This window comes from Armigeres subalbatus, chromosome 1 (genome assembly GCF_024139115.2).
Source record: "Armigeres subalbatus isolate Guangzhou_Male chromosome 1, GZ_Asu_2, whole genome shotgun sequence".
NCBI lineage: Eukaryota > Metazoa > Arthropoda > Insecta > Diptera > Culicidae > Armigeres > Armigeres subalbatus.
The window spans coordinates 109,927,397-109,946,252 of NC_085139.1; the positions used below are offsets into that span (position 1 = coordinate 109,927,397).

An 18,856-nucleotide genomic window follows, 5' to 3' on the forward strand; every position below is an offset into this window, starting at 1 on the left:
GCTCCAAATTCCGAATAGCCATCCTTTTTTTTACGCCCAGAATGCAAAATAACGCTCCCTATTTTTACGCTCTGATTCCATCCCCCGTTTTGGGCGCAAAAAGAGGTTCTGCAGTACATATGGTGTGGTCGCCAACCAATTGACAGACCTTCGGTTACGCGTGTAGACCCTATAGCCTTTCTTCAGGAATTTCTTGTATGACTGAGAACTTATCCGAGAAATTTCTCCGATAGCGCAGAACTTATGTAGTGATCATATTTGATTTCAAGGATCACAAAGAGAATGTACCACTTTTGAGACAAGTTCATAGACTCATGGTTACGAGTGTAGACCTTAAGGCCTTTCTCTAGAGATTTCTTGGATGACTATAAACATATACTGTGAACGCATTCTATGCTAAGTACCACAAAGAGCATGCACCGTATTTGAATTTGGATAATAGGCCTTTGGTTACGCGAGTAGATCCTTAGGCTTTACTCCAGAGATTTCTCGGATGATTAAGACCTTACTTCAGGGATTTTTTGCATTACCCGAAGCATATACTGTGAACATCTTTAATTTTAAGAAGCGCAAAGAGCTTGTAGCATATTTGAAACTGGTTGAATGGCCTTTGGTTACGCGTGTAGACTCTTTAGCCTTACTTCAAAGATTTCTTGTATAACCATGAATATAAGTTGAAAACCTTGACAATTGGCAAAAAGTATATGAGTTTTTGTTTCCAAAACTGTCAAAATTATCCAAATCGGTTGAAAATTGTTTAAGTTATGAGAATATCAATATAATGCGAACACAGGTACCCTGTCAGCCATCCACGTGTGTGTAGTAAAAAAAGGACGTTTGATTACCCAAACAAAAAGTGATCAATGTATTGAAATCCCAGCCAATGAATCCCGACTGTACACTTCATCACCACTTCAAAATACTTTCCTAAGGACATCAGATCAGTTTTCCAATATCGGAAGGACTTCTTGGAAAAGTCCAGTAAATTTCTTCACTAAATTTCTTTTCATTTAATTATTCCTCCTTCACACGTATTCCAGGACATCTTTAAGTCGAACAACTGCCGGTCGGACTATTTAGAAATTCGTGACGGTTACTGGCACAAATCACCGATTCTCGGTAAATTCTGCGGCTCAGGAAAAGTGAACGATTTAATAAAATCAACCGGCAGCCGGATGTTGCTGACCTACACCACCACATTCCGACAGATCAATATGCGAGGTTTTGCCGCCAGCTACGAGGGTAAGGAAAAATTGCTGTTACATAGCTTTCAATTGTATTTTATTATGTTAAATTAAATTTCTCCCAAATTGTAATAAACCATGCGAGACGGTCAGATCGACTTACTATTGTCCCAATCCTATTTTTTATAATAAGCGTTTCTTTTCATACACTCTTCTAAAGTCTGTCTAGCAGCTTGTTGATTGAAGTACATTTTAATGGTTTTTGTAAAAGATATTTTAGTTACTAGATAAAGATTGTCGCTGTCGTCGCTGTCCGGAACATCTTTTGCTGGCGAGGATAGGGGAGCTAAATGTCAAAGAAGGAAAATCCATACGATTTGACAGGTATGTACCACACATGTTTCGGACAGCAGAACAAAGGGAACCGAAGCGACAATCTTTATCTAGTAACTAAAATATCTTTTGTTTTTGTGGTCAGTTATCATGAATACAAAACTAAATAAAACCCTTTCCACTTATATTTACACTCGGCTCTCATCATTCGCCATCCAGATGGGTCTAGTTAATGATATTTCCGTTCCATTCCAGCGGTTTGCGGTGGCAATGTCAATTTGGAGAGCGGTGGCCGGCTCGAGTCGCCCAACTATCCGATGGACTACCTTCCGAACAAGGAGTGCATTTGGAAAATCACCGTCCCGAAGGACTACCAAGTGGCGCTCAAGTTCCAATCGTTTGAGGTGGAAAATCACGATAACTGTGTGTACGACTACGTGGAGGTGCGGGACGGCGAGTCGGCCGATTCCCGCATCATTGGAGTGTTTTGCGGCTACAAAATTCCACCGGATATGAGGTGAGTGCTGGCCATGCTATCGTGATGGATTTGGATGGGGCTAACTGAATGGTGCGCGATTTTCGCAGATCATCCACAAACAAAATGTTTGTAAAGTTCGTGTCCGATGGGTCAGTGCAGAAGGCCGGGTTTTCAGCCACCTTCATGAAGGAAGTGGACGAATGCGAACGAATGGATCACGGATGCGAGCACGAGTGCATCAACACGTTGGGCGGATATGAGTGCGCTTGCTACATCGGATATGAACTGCACAGCGATAAGAAGTCATGCGAAAGTAAGTACATTGGAAATGAAAGTAGTATAATGTGTGTAAAAGGCCATTCTTATAATGTGTGTAAAATGTGTGCAAAAGGCCATTGAGAATCATGCGACTCATGAACAACCGCAATAAAACCAGAAACGAATAACGAATCCAATCCAAATCCAATCCGAATTCAATCCAAATCGTATCCAAAATCAATTTATATCCAATTCAGAGTCAATTCTAATACAATCCAAAGCCAATCAAAACTCCAATTCCTAATCAAATACAATCCAAATCAAATTCAATTCAAGGCAAATCCAATAATATTTCAATACAAATCCAATTCAAATGCAATCCAAATCTAATCCAAATTCAACCCAAATCCACTTAAAATCTGAATCCAATCCAAATCTAATCCAAATCCAATCTAAATGCAATCCAAATCCAATCCAAATCAAATCCCAAATCAATCCAATCCAAATCCAATCCTAAATCAATCAAATTAAATCCAAATCCAATAAAAATCCGATCCAAATCTAATGCAAATCCAATTCAAGGCCAATCAAAATCCATTCCAAGTCCAACCCAAATCTAATCCAAATCCAATCCTAATCCAAATCCAATCCTAATCCAAATCCAATTCAATCCAAATCCAATTCCAAGGCAAATTGAATCAAAATCCAATCCAAACCAAATCAAATCCAAATCCAACCCCAACTCAACCTAATTTTAATCCAAATCCATTCCAATTCCAATCTAAATAAAATCCAAATCCAATCCAGATTCAATCAAAATCCAATCCAAATCAAATCCAAATTCAATCCTAATCCAATCCAAATAAAGTCCAAATCCATTCCAAATCCAATTAAAATCCAATTCAAATCTAATCCAAATTCAATCCAAATCCATTCCAAATCCAATTCAAATCCAATCCAAATCCAATCCAAATCCAATAAAAATCTAATCCAAATCCAATCCAAATCCAAATCCAACCCAAATCAAAATCCAAATCAAAATCCAATACAAATCCAAACCAAATTCAATCCAAATCCAATCCATATCCAATCCATATCCAATTCAAATCCAATCCAAATCCAATCCAAATCAAATCCAAATCCAATCCAAATCCAATCCAAAAACAATCCAAATCCAATCCAAATCCAGTCCAAATCAAATTCATTTCAAATCCAATTCAAACCCAATTCAAATCAAATCCAAATTTAATCCAAATCTAATCCAAATCCAATCCAAATCCAATCCAAATCCAATCCAAATCCAATCCAAATCCAATCCCAAATCAATCCAATCCAAATCCAATCAAAATCCAATCCTAAATCAATCAAATTCAAATCCAAATCCAATAAAAATCCGATCCAAATCTAATGCAAATCCAATCCAAATCCAATCAAAAACCTATCTAAATCCAATCCAAGGCCAATCAAAATCCATTCCAAGTCCAACCCAAATCTAATCGAAATCCAATCCAAATCCAATCCTAATCCAAATCCAATCCAATCCAAATCCAATTCCAAGGCAAATTAAATCAAAATCCAATCCAAACCAAATCAAATCCAAATCCAACCCCAACTCAATCTAAATTGAATCATAATCCATTCCAATTCCAATCTAAACAAAATCCAAATCCAATCCTAATTAAATCCAAATAAAATATAAATCCATTCCAAATCCAATTCAAATCTAATCCAAATCCAATACAAATCCAATTCAAATCCAATCCAAATCCAAGACAAATCTAATCCAAATCCAATCCAAATCTAATAAAAATCTAAACCAAATGCAATCCAATCCAAATCCAAATCCAAATCAAATTCAATCCAAATCCAATCCATATCCAATCCATATCCAATTCAAATCCAATCCAAATCCAAGACAAATCTAATCCAAATCCAATAAAAATCTAATCCAAATGCAATCCAATCCAAATCCAAATCCAAATCAAATTCAATCCAAATCCAATCCATATCCAATCCATATCCAATTCAAATAAAATCCAAATCAAATCCAAATCCAATCGAAATCCATTCCAAATCCAATCAGAATCCAATCCAAATCCAATCCAAATCCAAATCCAATACAAATCCAATCCAAATCAAATCCAAATCCAATCCAAATCCCATCGAAATTCAATCCAAATCCAATCCGAATACAAATCCAATACAAATCTAATCCAAATCCAATCCAATCTAAATCTAATCCAAATCCAATCCAAATCCTACCCAATCCAATCCAAATCCAATCTAAATCCAATCCAAATCCAAATCCAATCTAAATCAAAATCCAAATCTAATCCAAATCAAATCAAAATTCAATGCAAATTTAATCCAAATCCAATCCATATCCAATACAAATCCATTCCAAATCCAATCCAAATTCAATCCAAATCCAATTCAAATCCAATCCAAATACAATCCAAATCCAATCCAAATCAAATCCAAATCCATCCAAATCAAATCCAATCCAAATCAAATCCAAATCCAATCCAAATCAAATCCAAATCCAATCCAAATTCAATCCAAATCCAATCCAAAACCAATCCAAATCCAATCCAAATCAATTCCAAATCCAATTCAAACCCAATTCAAATCTAATCCAAATTTAATCCAAATCTAATCCAAATCCAATCAAAATCCATTACATATCCAATCCAAATCCAATCCAAATCCAATTCCAAATCCAATCCAAATCAAAATCCAAATCCAAATCCAATCGAAATCCAATCCAAATCTAATCAAAATCAAATCCAAATGCAGTTCAAACTCAATTAAAATTTAATCCAAATCCAATCCATATTCAATCCAAATGCATTCCAAATCCAATCCAAATCTAATCCAAATCAAATCCAAATGCAGTCCAAATTCAATGCAAATTTAATCCAAATCCAATCTTTATCCAATCCAAATCCATTCCAAATCAAATCCAAATCCAATCCAAATTCAAATCCAATCCAAATCAAATCCAAATCCAATCCAAATCCAATCCAAATTCAATCCAAATGCAATCCAAATCAAATCCAAATCCAATCCAAATTCAATCCAAATCCAATCCAAAACCAATCCAAATCCAATCCAAATCCTATCCAAATCATTTCCAAATCCAATTCAAACCCAATTCAAATCCAAATCAGATCCAATTCAAATCTAATCCAAATCCAATCCAATTCAAATCCAATCCAAATACAATCCAAATCCAATCCAAATCAAATCCAAATCAAATCCAATCCAAATCAAATCCAAATCCAATCCAAATCAAATCCAAATCCAATCCAAATTCAATCCAAATCCAATCCAAAACCAATCCAAATCCAATCCAAATCAATTACAAATCCAATTCAAACCTAATTCAAATCTAATTGATTCCAAATCTAATCCAAAACCAATCAAAATCCATTACATATCCAATCCAAATCCAATCCAAATCCAAATCCAATCCAAATCAAAATTCAAATCCAAATCCAATCCAAATCCAATCCAAATCAAATCCAAATGCAGTCCAAATTCAATGCAAATTTAATCCAAATCCAATCCATATCCAATCCAAATCCATTCCAAATCCAATCCAAATCTAATCCAAATCAAATCCAAATGCAGTCCAAATTCAATGCAAATTTAATCCAAATCCAATCCATATCCAATCCAAATCCATTCCAAATCCAATCCAAATCAAATCCAAATCCAATCCAAATTCAAATCCAATCCAAATCAAATCCAAATCTGATCCAAATCAAATCCAAATGCAGTCCCAATTCAATGCAAATTTAATCCAAATCCAATCCATATCCAATCCAAACCCATTCCAAAACCAATCCAAATCCAATCCAAATTCAAATCCAATCCAAATCAAATCCAAATCCAATCCAAATCCAATACAAATTCAATCCAAATTCAATCCAAATCCAATCCAAATCTAAATCCAATCCAAATCCAATCCAAATCCAATCCAAATCCAATCCAAATCCAATCCAAATCCAATCCAAATCCAATCCAAATTCAATTCAAATTCAATTCAAATCCAATCCAAATCCAATCCAAATCCAATCCAAATCCAATCCAAATCCAATCCAAATCCAATCCAAATCCAATCCAAATCCAATCCAAATCCAATCCAAATCAAATCAAAATCCAATCCAAATCCAATCCAAATCCAATCCAAATTCAATTCAAATTCAATTCAAATCCAATCCAAATCCAATCCAAATCCAATCCAAATCCAATCCAAATCCAATCCAAATTCAAACGAAATTCAAACAAAATCCAATCCAAATCTAATCCAAATCCAGTCCAAATTCAATCCAAATCCAACCCAATCCAAATCCAATCAGAACCCAATCAGAATTAATTTCCACTACGGGTGGCCGAATACCCGGCATATAGGCAATTAACTTTGAATGTACTCCAATCAGAATCCAATCCGAATCCTATTCGAATCCTATCAAAATTCAATCCAAATCCAATCCAAACCCAATCCAAATCCAATCCAAATCCAATTCAAACCCAATCCAAATCCAAATCCAATCCACATCATATCCAAATCCAATCCAAATCGAATCCAAATCAAATCCAAATCCATTCCAAATCCATTTCAATCCTAATCCAAATTCAATCAAAATCTAATCCAAATCCAATCAGAATCCAATAGATATCCAATCCAAATCCAATCCAAATCCAATCCAAATCCAATCCAAATCCAATCCAAATCCAATCCAAATCCAATCCAAATCCAATCCAAATCCAATCCAAATCCATTTCAAATCCAATCCAAATCCAATCCAAATCCAATCCAAATCCAATCCAAATTCAAACGAAATTCAAACTAAATCCATTCCAAATCCAATCCAAATCCAATCCAAATCCAATCCAAATCCAATCCAAATCAAATCAAAATCCAATCCAAATCCAATCCAAATCCAATCCAAATTCAATTCAAATTCAATTCAAATCCAATCCAAATCCAATCCAAATCCAATCCAAATCCAATCCAAATCCAATCCAAATCCAATCCAAATCCAATCCAAATTCAAACGAAATTCAAACAAAATCCAATCCAAATCTAATCCAAATCCAGTCCAAATTCAATCCAAATCCAACCCAATCCAAATCCAATCAGAACCCAATCAGAATTAATTTCCACTCCGGGTGGCCTAATACCCGGCATATAGGCAATTAACTTTGAATGTACTCCAATCAGAATCCAATCCGAATCCTATTCGAATCCAATCCAAATCCTATCGAAATCCAATCCAAACCCAATCCAAATCCAATCCAATCTTAACCCAATCCAAACCCAATCCAAATCCAAATCCAATCCACATCAAATCCAAATTTAATCCAAATCAAATCCAAATCAAATCCAAATCCATTCCAAATCCAATTCAAATCCATTTCAAACCTAATCCAAATTCAATCAAAACCTAATCCAAATCCTATCAGAATCCAATACATATCCAATCCAAATCCAATCCAAATCCAATCCAAATCCAATCCAAATCCAATCCGAATCCAATCCAAATCCAATCCAAATCCAATCCAAATTCAATTCAAATCCAATCCAAATCCAATCCAAATCCAATCCAAATCCAATCCAAATCCAATCCTAATCCAATCCAAATTCAAACGAAATTCAAACTAAATCCAATCCAAATCCAATCCAAATCTAATCCAAATCCAGGCAGAATTCAGTCCAAATTCAATCCAAATCCAACCCAATCCAAATCCAATCAGAACCCAATCAGAATTAATTTCCACTCCGGGTGGCCTAATACCCGGCATATAGGCAATTAACTTTGAATGTACTCCAATCAGAATCCAATCCGAATCCTTTTCGAATCCTATCAAAATTCAATCCACATCCTATCCAAATCCTATCGAAATCCAATTCAAATCCAATCCAAACCCAATCCAAATCCAATCCAATCTTAACCCAATCCAAATCCAATCCATATCCAATCCAAATCCAATCCAAATCCAATCCAAATCCAATCCAAATCCAATCCAAATCCAATCCAAATCCAATCCAAATCCAATCCAAATCCAATCCAAATTCAAACGAAATTCAAACAAAATCCAATCCAAATCTAATCCAAATCCAGTCCAAATTCAATCCAAATCCAACCCAATCCAAATCCAATCAGAACCCAATCAGAATTAATTTCCACTCCGGGTGGCCGAATACCCGGCATATAGGCAATTAACTTTGAATGTACTCCAATCAGAATCCAATCCGAATCCTATTCGAATCCTATCAAAATTCAATCCAAATCCAATCCAAACCCAATCCAAATCCAATTCAAACCCAATCCAAACCCAATCCAAACCCAATCAAAATCCAATCCACATCATATCCAAATCCAATCCAAATCGAATCCAAATCAAATCCAAATCCATTCCAAATCCAATTCAAATCCATTTCAATCCTAATCCAAATTCAATCAAAATCTAATCCAAATCCAATCAGAATCCAATAGATATCCAATCCAAATCCAATCCAAATCCAATCCAAATCCAATCCAAATCCAATCCAAATCCAATCCAAATCCATTTCAAATCCAATCCAAATCCAATCCAAATTCAATTCAAATCCAATCCAAATCCAATCCAAATCCAATCCAAATCCAATCCAAATCCAATCCAAATCCAATCCAAATTCAAACGAAATTCAAACTAAATCCATTCCAAATCCAATCCAAATCTAATCCAAATCCAGGCAGAATTCAGTCCAAATTCAATCCAAATCCAACCCAATCCAAATCCAATCAGAACCCAATCAGAATTAATTTCCACTCCGGGTGACCTAATACCCGGCATATAGGCAATTAACTTTGAATGTACTCCAATCAGAATCCAATCCGAATCCTATTCGAATCCTATCAAAATTCAATCCAAATCCTATCCAAATCCTATCGAAATCCAATCCAAATCCAATCCAAACCCAATCCAAATCCAATCTTAACCCAATCCAAATCCAATCCGAATCCAATCCAAACCCAATCCAAATCCAATCCAATCTTAACCCAATCTAAATCCAATCCAGATCCAATCCAAATCCAATCCAAATCCAATCCAAATCCAATCCAAATCCAATCCAAATCCAATCCAAATCCAATCCAAATCCAATCCAAATCCAATCCAAATCCAATCCAAATCCAATCCAAATCCATTCCAAATCCATTCCAAATCCAATCCAAATCCAATCCAATCCAAATCCAATCCAAATCCAATCCAAATCCAATCCAAATCCAATCCAAATCCAATCCAAATCCAATCCAAATCCAATCCAAATCCAATCCAAATCCAATCCAAATCCAATCCAAATTCAATCCAAATCCAATCCAATTTAAATCAAGTCCAGAACCAATCCAAATCCAACCCAAATCAAATATAAATCCAATCCCAATCCATTTCAAATCCAATCCAAATCCAATCAAAATCCTATCCAAATCCAATCCATAGCTAATCCGAATCCAATCCAAATCAAATCCAAATCCTATCAAAACCCAATCCAAATCCTATAAAAATCAAATTCAAATCCTTACCTTACTTACTATCCTTAATCCAAAAAAAATCACAAAAATAAAAAAAAATAAACAAATCTAATTCTTTTTCGTTGCTATGTTTTCCATGGGATGAACATAGCAGCTACGAGATGAAGTCCAAGAGCAGTAACTTCATCACATTTTTAAAATACATTTGAAAAATAAATAAAAGTTCATTTAATTAAATATATACTTTATGAAAATCACATAAGGATCCCATTTATATATGATTTTCAAAGCCCAAATTAAAAATCCTTAGATGCATGCGGTGGAACATTGAAGCAGCACAACGGAACAATCCTTTCACCCTCATTCCCGAACGAGTACCCCATACTAAAGGAATGCGTGTGGGAAATCATTGCCCCGCCACAGCATAAAATTACTCTCAACTTCACGCACTTTGAACTGGAAGGCAACACCTTCTACCTGGCTTCGGAATGCGAATACGATTCCGTAGCCGTCTATTCAAAACTCAACGAAGACTCTCTGAGACGGCACGGCGTGTTCTGCGGCAACAAAATACCGCCAACCATTACCTCCGAAGGGAACACCCTGCGGGTAGAGTTCAAGTCGGACAAAACCATTCAGAAGTCCGGCTTTGCAGCGATTTTCTCCACCGACGTAGACGAATGCGCCGTCAATAATGGGGGCTGCCAGCACGAGTGCAAGAATACGCTCGGCTCGTACGTATGCTCGTGCCACAACGGTTACACCTTGCAGGACAACGGTCACGACTGCAAGGAAGGCGGCTGCAAGTACGAGGTCTCCTCACCAAACGGACAAATCTTCAGCCCAAATTATCCGGACTACTATCCACCGAAGAAGGACTGCGTGTGGCACTTTACGACAACGCCAGGTCATCGGATTCGATTGGTGTTCAACGTATTCGACATCGAACCTCACCAGGTAATTTAATAATGGGCTTTATAAAATTGAAGTTAGATAATCTTTTGACTCTATAATTTTAGGAATGTGCCTACGACCATATCGTCATCTATGACGGCGATTCGCCAGAAAGTTACGCATTGGGGCGATTCTGCGGAGCAAAGTTGCCTCATCCACTGTCATCCACGTCCAACGAAATGTACATGGCCTTCAACACGGACTCGAGTGTCCAGCGAAAGGGATTCTTCGCGAGCCACTCTACGGCCTGTGGTGGTCATCTGAGGGCAACCAACAAGGTGAAACATATCTATTCGCACGCCAAGTTCGGCATGGGCATGTACGACAATGGCGCAGACTGCGAGTGGTCGATCGAAGCGGACAGCAACAAAAACGTCCAGCTGAAGTTCCTGATGTTTGACGTCGAAGAAGAGCGCCACTGTTCGTACGATTACGTCGAAGTGTACGGAGGTCTGGATGACTCCAGTGGGCCATTGCATGGAAAGTATTGCGGCAACAGTGTAAGTTTGAATGATTGTCGTGATTTTTTTTACTGGGGTTGATATACGTTATTCAATTAACAGAACCCTCCAGAGATCATATCAATGGACCAAGCCTTGCTGGTACGGTTCCGCTCAGATGACACGGTCGGTTTCAAGGGCTTCTCCGCATCCTACGTCGCGATCAGCCCTTTTGGGAAGGGCCAATCGGAGGACGACGAGATCGTGGACAGCGCCGAGATAACGCCGTTTCCGGGCTCGCTCAAAAACTCCGTCATCAAGGCGGACGAGGACGTGGACGAGGACGAGGACGTCGATTACGAAATCATCGCCCAGCATCGGCACCTGAATCCGAAGGTGCGCTACGCAGTGCGCAACGACATACGATCGTCGCAGGCGATCGACTGAAATAGGCGTAGACGCGTCGGTATCCGACGCAAGATACACGTGCGTACGCAGCGGCCGTCCTAGTCAGTAGCGGTGGCAGTTCTGTACGCACGAAATTGAAGTAACTGTGATGTCTGACGACCGTGACGGGTTTGGATGTTTTGAAATGCTGATAACATTGGAAAACTGTTTCAAATGTCTTCGTCGTGGTTAGTAAATGTGAGTGCACTCAAAGCCTAGTTAGATCAGTTTTGTTGCTTCGCTTGAAGTTTTTTTTAGTTAATTCGTGTCTGTAAAGATGAATTCTTTACACTTCAACGTCCCAGCGTCTCGGGGTTGACACAATATAACAAGATACGGTTTTCACTGAGTGGTTCCCTAGACCCATACGTTTGTATCGGTGGGTATTTTGTTTCGGAAATTATTCACCAGGTGGCGCACATACATAAACATGAACGCCTACACAAACGTCAAATCAGAGACTAACCCGCAGACAAGCTGGCGGCCATTACCGCTCGCGGAAAACTGGATAGGCAGTTTAAGTGATCCAAGAACTTCTTGAAGAACAGACCTACGGATCAACCAACGTAACGTTGGACTTCTCACCTGTGAATTCTAGTAAAATAGCCTCGTTTTCATGTATAGAAACACGCTGGAAGTTGTGAAATAATATTCGAGGTTTGTAAGTCATCCAAGAACTCCTTGTAGAATAATCCAACAGATCAACCAGCGCATCGATGGACTTCTCACTTGTAATTTTTTGCGATATATCCACATTCTGGTCCTTAGAAACACACTGGGTGGTTTATCATCATTCTCAAGGTTTGTAGGTCATCCAAATACTCCTTGGAATACAGACCTTCGGATCAACCAGCGTAACGATGCACTTTCCATGTGTTACTTCTTGTGAAATAGCCAAGTTCTGGTCCATAGAAGCTACCTGATAATAATCATTTTAAAGGTTTGTTGAAGTTCAAGAACTTCTTGAAGAAGAGACCTACGGATTAACCAAGGTAACGTTGGACGTCTCACTTGTCAATTCTAGTAAAATAGCCCCATTCTGATGTATAAAAACACGCTGCTGTATATTAATTTCCAAAGGTTTGAAGATCATTCAAGAACTCCTTGAAGAATAATCCAACCAACGTAACGTTGGACCTCTCACCTGTGAATTCTAGTGAAAAAGCCACATTCTGATGTATAGAAACACGCTGGGAGCTGTATAATAATTTCCAATATTTGTAGATCATTCAAGAACTCCTCGAAAAATAGTCAAACAGATCAACCAGCGCATGGACTTGTTACTTCTAGGGAATCATCCCCATTATGTTCAATAAAAATACGCTGGGTGATTTTTTAATTATTGTCATGGATTGTAAGTCATCCAAAAACTCCTTGGAATATACTGCCGCTAACCGCAAGTCAGACTTATCTGGATATGGCGTCCATATACAGATAAGTCTGACTTGCGGTTAGCGGCAGTATAGACCTACAGATCAACCAGCGTAACGTTGGACTTATCATGTGTATTCTAAAGTAGCACCCTGAGTGGTTAATAATCATTTTTAAGGTTTGTAGGTCATGCGAGAATGCCTTGAAGAATAGAGCTACGGATCAACCAGCGTAACAATGGACTTTCCATGTGTGACGTCTAGCGAATCAGCCCCATTCTGGACAATAGAAACACGCTGGATCAACCTGTGTGGCCTCGTGCCATCGGAAAAGGACCAGCCAAATACGCACTTTGGCACTTTCTTTACGCACACATAAATAAATCCAACATTTAAGTTAAAAATACTTTCAGATAAGAAAATTGCATAAAAATAACTCTCAAAACTGTGATAGATTCTTTTTAATCACTCTTTATCCATTATCATAATCCACTAAATTGATTTTCAACAAGGTGTTGACTGTGCTCGCATCCATCATCACTAGTTTCAGAAACTAGGTACAATGAAGCACAAACATATTTTCCTTTTGCGAGCACTACTCGCGCTCAACATAGTTTTGTGTTTTTTTTACGCACTGAGTACCACGCTCAAAATGTTTTAGCGATTTGGACACGCACTGAGCACTTTTGCGAGCACCAATCGCGCTCAACATGTTTTAGCAATTTTTCACACGCACTTAGCACTTTTGTGAGCACCACTTGTGGCTCAAAATGTTTTAGCGATTTGCATACGCACTGAGCTCTTTTGCGAGCACCACTCCCGCTCAAAATGTTTTAGCGATTTGGATACGCACTGACCACTAATGCGAGCATTACTCGCGCCTAAATTATTCTAGCGATTTTTCACATGCACTGAGGTTTTTAGTGAGCACCACTCGCGCTCAACATGTTTTAGCGATTTTTCAAGCGCACTGAGAACTTTTGCGAACAGCACCCATGCTTTTTTGTAGTTTCTTTGGGATTTTGATGATCAAATTTCGCATCCAGTATCGCACTATACATGGTGTTCAATAAGTTCGAATACACTTTCAAAAAATGTTTAAAAATTGAGATTAAATTATTTCTTTTCCCGGCTCCATTTCATTTACAGTATTGTTTATAAGGACCGTTTGTAACATTTCTTTTGGAATGACCTCTATTTTGTACTTCTTCACGAGCTTCAAACGTTACTAAAACTTATCGCAAGCGGCACGCACGGTCTGCATTGGCATTTCGTTCCAGATTTTAAGAATTACGTCTTGAACTGGTCCAAGTTACTGACCTTGTATTCGTACAGCCTCAACATAATAATGGACCAAACAAGCAAGTTAAGAGGGCAAATCCGGGAAGCTGGGAGGTCGCAAAGTTTTGTTCAAAAAGTCGATGAAGTTGTCCCCATATAAGGCTTAAATCGCATTTTACTTATATTTTTAATAAAGGGTTATCGTCCTATTGGAACACGTAGGGCTGATCTCCGTCTTATCACCGGGCCACTGGGGGTATCAATCGTCCCCAAAACCTCAGTTTTGTAGTACACCGCAATGATTTTGACCTTCAAAAACGGCTATTTACGATGCCCCAATCCATTTTCAACGCGCGTAATAAACAAACAACAAGTGACAGAATGTCAACACCACACACATTCGTTAGTGTATATATACCGCTAACGCTGACACCAATACTAATACAGAATATGTACATTGGGCTTACAAACACAATTATCAAACATTTGTATTCGAACTTATTGGACACCGTGTATGTAATTCTACGTTCAAATTACAGTCGTATGTTTGATATAACCCTCTACTTTTTTATTTATTAACTTTGATCGGTTCATCCTTTTCCGATACGGAGTTTATTAATTTAAAAAACAGCCCCGTGCCATCGGAAAAGGATCAACCGAATACGTTGGACAATTGTCGGGGACAAAAAAGTACTTCAGGGTCGTCCGTAGCTAATCAGGGGAAAAACTGGTTGCTTAGCAAACGTGTTATAGGTCAAGGCCTACTGACGCTCAATTCAAATTATGCCGCGTTGGCACGGTTGCGCATGGCGAGTGACGTGAGACGTAAGATTGATAAGATAGATATCGGCAATGGATATTATGCATATTATACACTGCCAAACGAGAATTCAAATAACTATAAAATCTTGCTTAACTTTTAAAAACACCTAAGTAACATTTTTTTCATGAATTAATTTGAGTAGTGCATTCAAAAGCTTTCATATTGGTCTGTTGATTGCAATATTAAAATTAATTCGTGAAAAAAATGTTAATCAGGTCTTTTTGAAAAGTTAATCGAGAAATCATGGCACACACAACCAACGTTACGAAGACCGTCACAAATGTAATTTCAAGTGGAATATCCCCTTGCTCTTTAGCGAGCAAGCGATCCAGTTGACCCGGCCCACCCTAACAGCCATTTTCAATGATGAACATGCTAAGAATGGAGACCTGGTCAAAACGTGTTTTGCATCCGCACATCCGAGTGGCGAGCTGCGAAGAGATCTGCCGACGGAATCCAGGAGTAAGGAGCGGGGGCCATTCGCTGGAGGTGCTGGAATCTTGAAGCAACGCAGCTGCTGTTGCCAGTCGCTTGTGCACGGTGTAACGCTTGTAACGGTGGGAGGATTGGAATCGCTCGTCGGGGAGCCACCATGGCCGGATAGCTCACCTCGTTGAGTGCAAGAACTTGGTTCTTCTTTGGTAGGGTCCTGGTGGAAGCCTTCTTCCGGATTTCCAGGAACTCCGCTCGCTTTGGGCAGCCTTTTGTGGTGGTCCGATGGTTGTTGCCATAGTTGGCGCACTTGGGATCGGTCATCTCAGTTCCTGCTGCTGTGCCCGAATTTGAAGCAGTAGGTGTATTGCGTGACGTTGCTGTGCACTGCCCGAAATCGCTCCCAATCAACGACGGTGTAACTTATAAAGCCGACTAGCGCCGGTGGAGCCGTGCTCCAGCTAGATCAGGTTAAGGTCACTCCTCACGGAATCCAAACTTCAAAGCTCTCGCGTTGTCAAGGTCACACCACTCGATACGGAAACAACGCACAACTGTCATTTTTATTATTTCACGCATGCTGCGATGCAGCAAAATCAAAACAACAAAAATGACAGTTGTGCGCCGCCTCCGTTTCGAGTGGTGTACCCCCGAAAACGCGAGCACTTTGAAACTTGGATTCCGTAAGGAGTGTCCTTAAGCTGGTCGCGATATCTCCTCGCTTTGTCGTGACGAGCGATTTTGTGCACGGCCACTGGCTTTAGTTCTCGCGATCTGCTTGGAGCTCTTCCTCCTTCAGGCCTCACAGCAAAGCCTTGAGTGTCTTCGTACAGTAGACGTTCGATAACTGCAAGTCATTTAACTGCAATGCTTTTTAACTGCAATTCGATAGTTGCAACAGTTTTGCAGTTATCGGACCGCTAAAACTTCAAACTGATGTCAGACTCAATGACAGCTGCATTGCGCTGCACATTTAGATGCACTTTTATTGCATCTGACGTCGATTGACAACCGTTTGACGTCTAGAATGCGTTGCAGTTATCGAACGGCATTCGTTAACTGAAAAGTAAACATTTTGCAGTTATCGAATGACTACTGTACCGGAATGGTCATGGGTGTAGTACTCATAATTGTAGACCTCAGGGAACTCCACGACGGATTGATGGTGGTCCTTATTTGCCGGCATCACTTTCACGCCCTCAGTGCAGAGCCGAAATGTATTTTTCAGCCCCTTAGCAATCAGCTTGCAAATTCTCGGGCGAAAATCCACAAACACAGGCGGGCTCTTCTCCTTCCGCTCAGATTGCACCTGCGGCAGCTGCAATTGTTGCTTCCTTCTCTTCGTTGGGTTGTCTGTGTCGTCAATTGGCAAGGACGAATATATGTTGCTCTGCAAAAGCAGGGGTGGCATTGCGCATCTCGATTCGAACGTAATTCTATCGAGTCGAACATGTTTGGCATTACGGTTTTCGATTTGATCTCGAAAACGACTCTTCGTTCGAGTATGCTTGAGGAGGTACAAGAATAACGAGATGTTTTGGCATTATGGATACTCGATAGCACACTGAAAAACGACTCAAGTCGAATGAAAAGCACTCGTCACCTTCATAGCTTTCGAATGTTGTTCGAGACGAGAGTCAGAAAGTTTTTCATCATATTTGTTATGCAATCTCTAATTATTCCGAAATCCGCGTAAAAACGACTTCAACTTAAATCGGTTTTATGCAGTTTTCACGTATTTCTTGACGATTTCGATAAACCGCGTAAAACATCTATAAGAAAAATCTGCGTAAAAACGTGTATATTCCAAGATCTACGTAAAAATAGTTGAGTTAAATAAAAAACGCGCAGGAGATGACCCAAGTGCATTTAACTAAAACACATGGAAACATCAAAGTAATTTATTATCGAATCCTTCTTTAGCTTTAAATTATTTAGCTCAAAGTTGGATCTATGCCATAAACTCGAATAAACATAAAACTTGTAATTTGTGTCGTAACTACAGTGATCGTTCGCTAATTGGGGCACGACCCAGACAACCACACATCGCATAAGAATAAAGTGACCAGATATATTTTGTGCCAGCGCGGGACAATTTTTTTTAAATCCTTGTTTTTATCCAAAAACGTGCCTAAGTCAAAACTTTAAAATTTGATAAAGCCCTCTGGGACTCGCTTGGTCCTGGATCAATCACGCAATCCCACCTCTGTTGTGAATGAATCTGGTCAACTTTTTACAACGGTGAAAATTCCTGAAGGTTAAACTTATTTGTATTGATAAGAAAATTATTTTGAGCTTTTTAATGGAATGTCTTCACTTATGACAAGTGTTATTTGTATTGGTTACATGATCCATTTTGCTAACATTCAAAGTGATCGTATTATTCGATTTATACAATTAGGTAGGGCGCTCAAATTTACTTAAAATTCCTACATCTTACACCTCGGGAATTTGGTGCGCGGATTTTTCCTCCATGTATTTTTGCATATGCGATGTTTTCGAGATTTGAGCACGGAAAATCAAAATCCCGGCCCCATTTACAATGCACGAGGACCAAAATCCGGTGAAAAATTTTCCCGAGGTGTAAAGTAGCCTTAAAGGCTGCCTTACACCTCGGGAAAATTTTCCGCCGGATTTTGGTCCCCGTGCATTTTAAATGGGGCCGGGATTTTGATTTTCCGTACCCAAATCCCGAAAACATCGCATATGCAAAAATACATGGGGAAAAAATCCGCGGACCAAATTCCCGAGGTGTGAGGCTACTTTAAAGGCACCTCGGGAAAATTTTCCTCCGGATTTTGGTCCTCGTGCATTTTATTGCGCTTTTTGCACTTTATAAGAGTTCTGCGAGATTTTTTTTCTCACAGTCATCTTTTTCTCGCACTCAATACACTCAAAAAAGTTTGATTTTCCGTGTATACTATTTGTGTGTGAGTGCTCAATCTGAAAACAAATAGACGTCAAATCATGACGGGAATCGATTTAGTGTACACGCTTACATGTGACTAACGAGTAATGGGTTATAATTGGGTAAATTTCAGTAACAAAAATCGATCAACCCGAAATGACAGTGAGTGTGAGAAAAAGAAGCTGGCAAATCACAATCTACAGATAACTCTTCAAATTGGTGAAATCGGCAATAAATGGGGCCGGGATTTTGATTTTCCGTGCCCAAATCCCGAAAACATCGCATATGCAAAAATGCATGGGGAAAAACTCCGCGGACCAAATTCCCGAGGTGTGAGGCTACCTTAAGGAAGAGATAAGCGTTGGGTGAAAGAGCACTCATCAAGCCTCCGGAGCCATGCTTTGTGTGTGACGAAAATCGTAGAG

At 38.9% G+C, this 18,856-nt stretch overlaps 1 protein-coding gene across 4 annotated transcripts in view; it reads left to right on the forward strand.

Moving 5' to 3' along the window:
- Positions 1 to 18,106, forward strand: part of LOC134204790 (protein tolkin-like) — a 177,540-nt gene extending 159,434 nt beyond the window's left edge. For 2 of the 4 annotated variants that reach the window (XR_009977983.1, XR_009977980.1), the window contains exons 7-13: positions 1,041 to 1,242; positions 1,773 to 2,034; positions 2,103 to 2,308; positions 10,087 to 10,733; positions 10,796 to 11,230; positions 11,294 to 11,996; positions 13,167 to 18,106. Coding sequence is in view for 1 of the 4 variants with exons in the window: in XM_062679594.1 (XP_062535578.1) it covers positions 1,041 to 1,242; positions 1,773 to 2,034; positions 2,103 to 2,308; positions 10,087 to 10,733; positions 10,796 to 11,230; positions 11,294 to 11,617 (2,076 nt within the window). In the remaining 3 variants the exon portion in view is untranslated. Of the gene's footprint in view, positions 1 to 1,040; positions 1,243 to 1,772; positions 2,035 to 2,102; positions 2,309 to 10,086; positions 10,734 to 10,795; positions 11,231 to 11,293; positions 12,945 to 13,166 lie in introns of those variants that run through there. The other 2 variants (XR_009977987.1, XM_062679594.1) reach the window with 2 other exon arrangements.
- Positions 18,107 to 18,856: the final 750 nt, after the last annotated feature.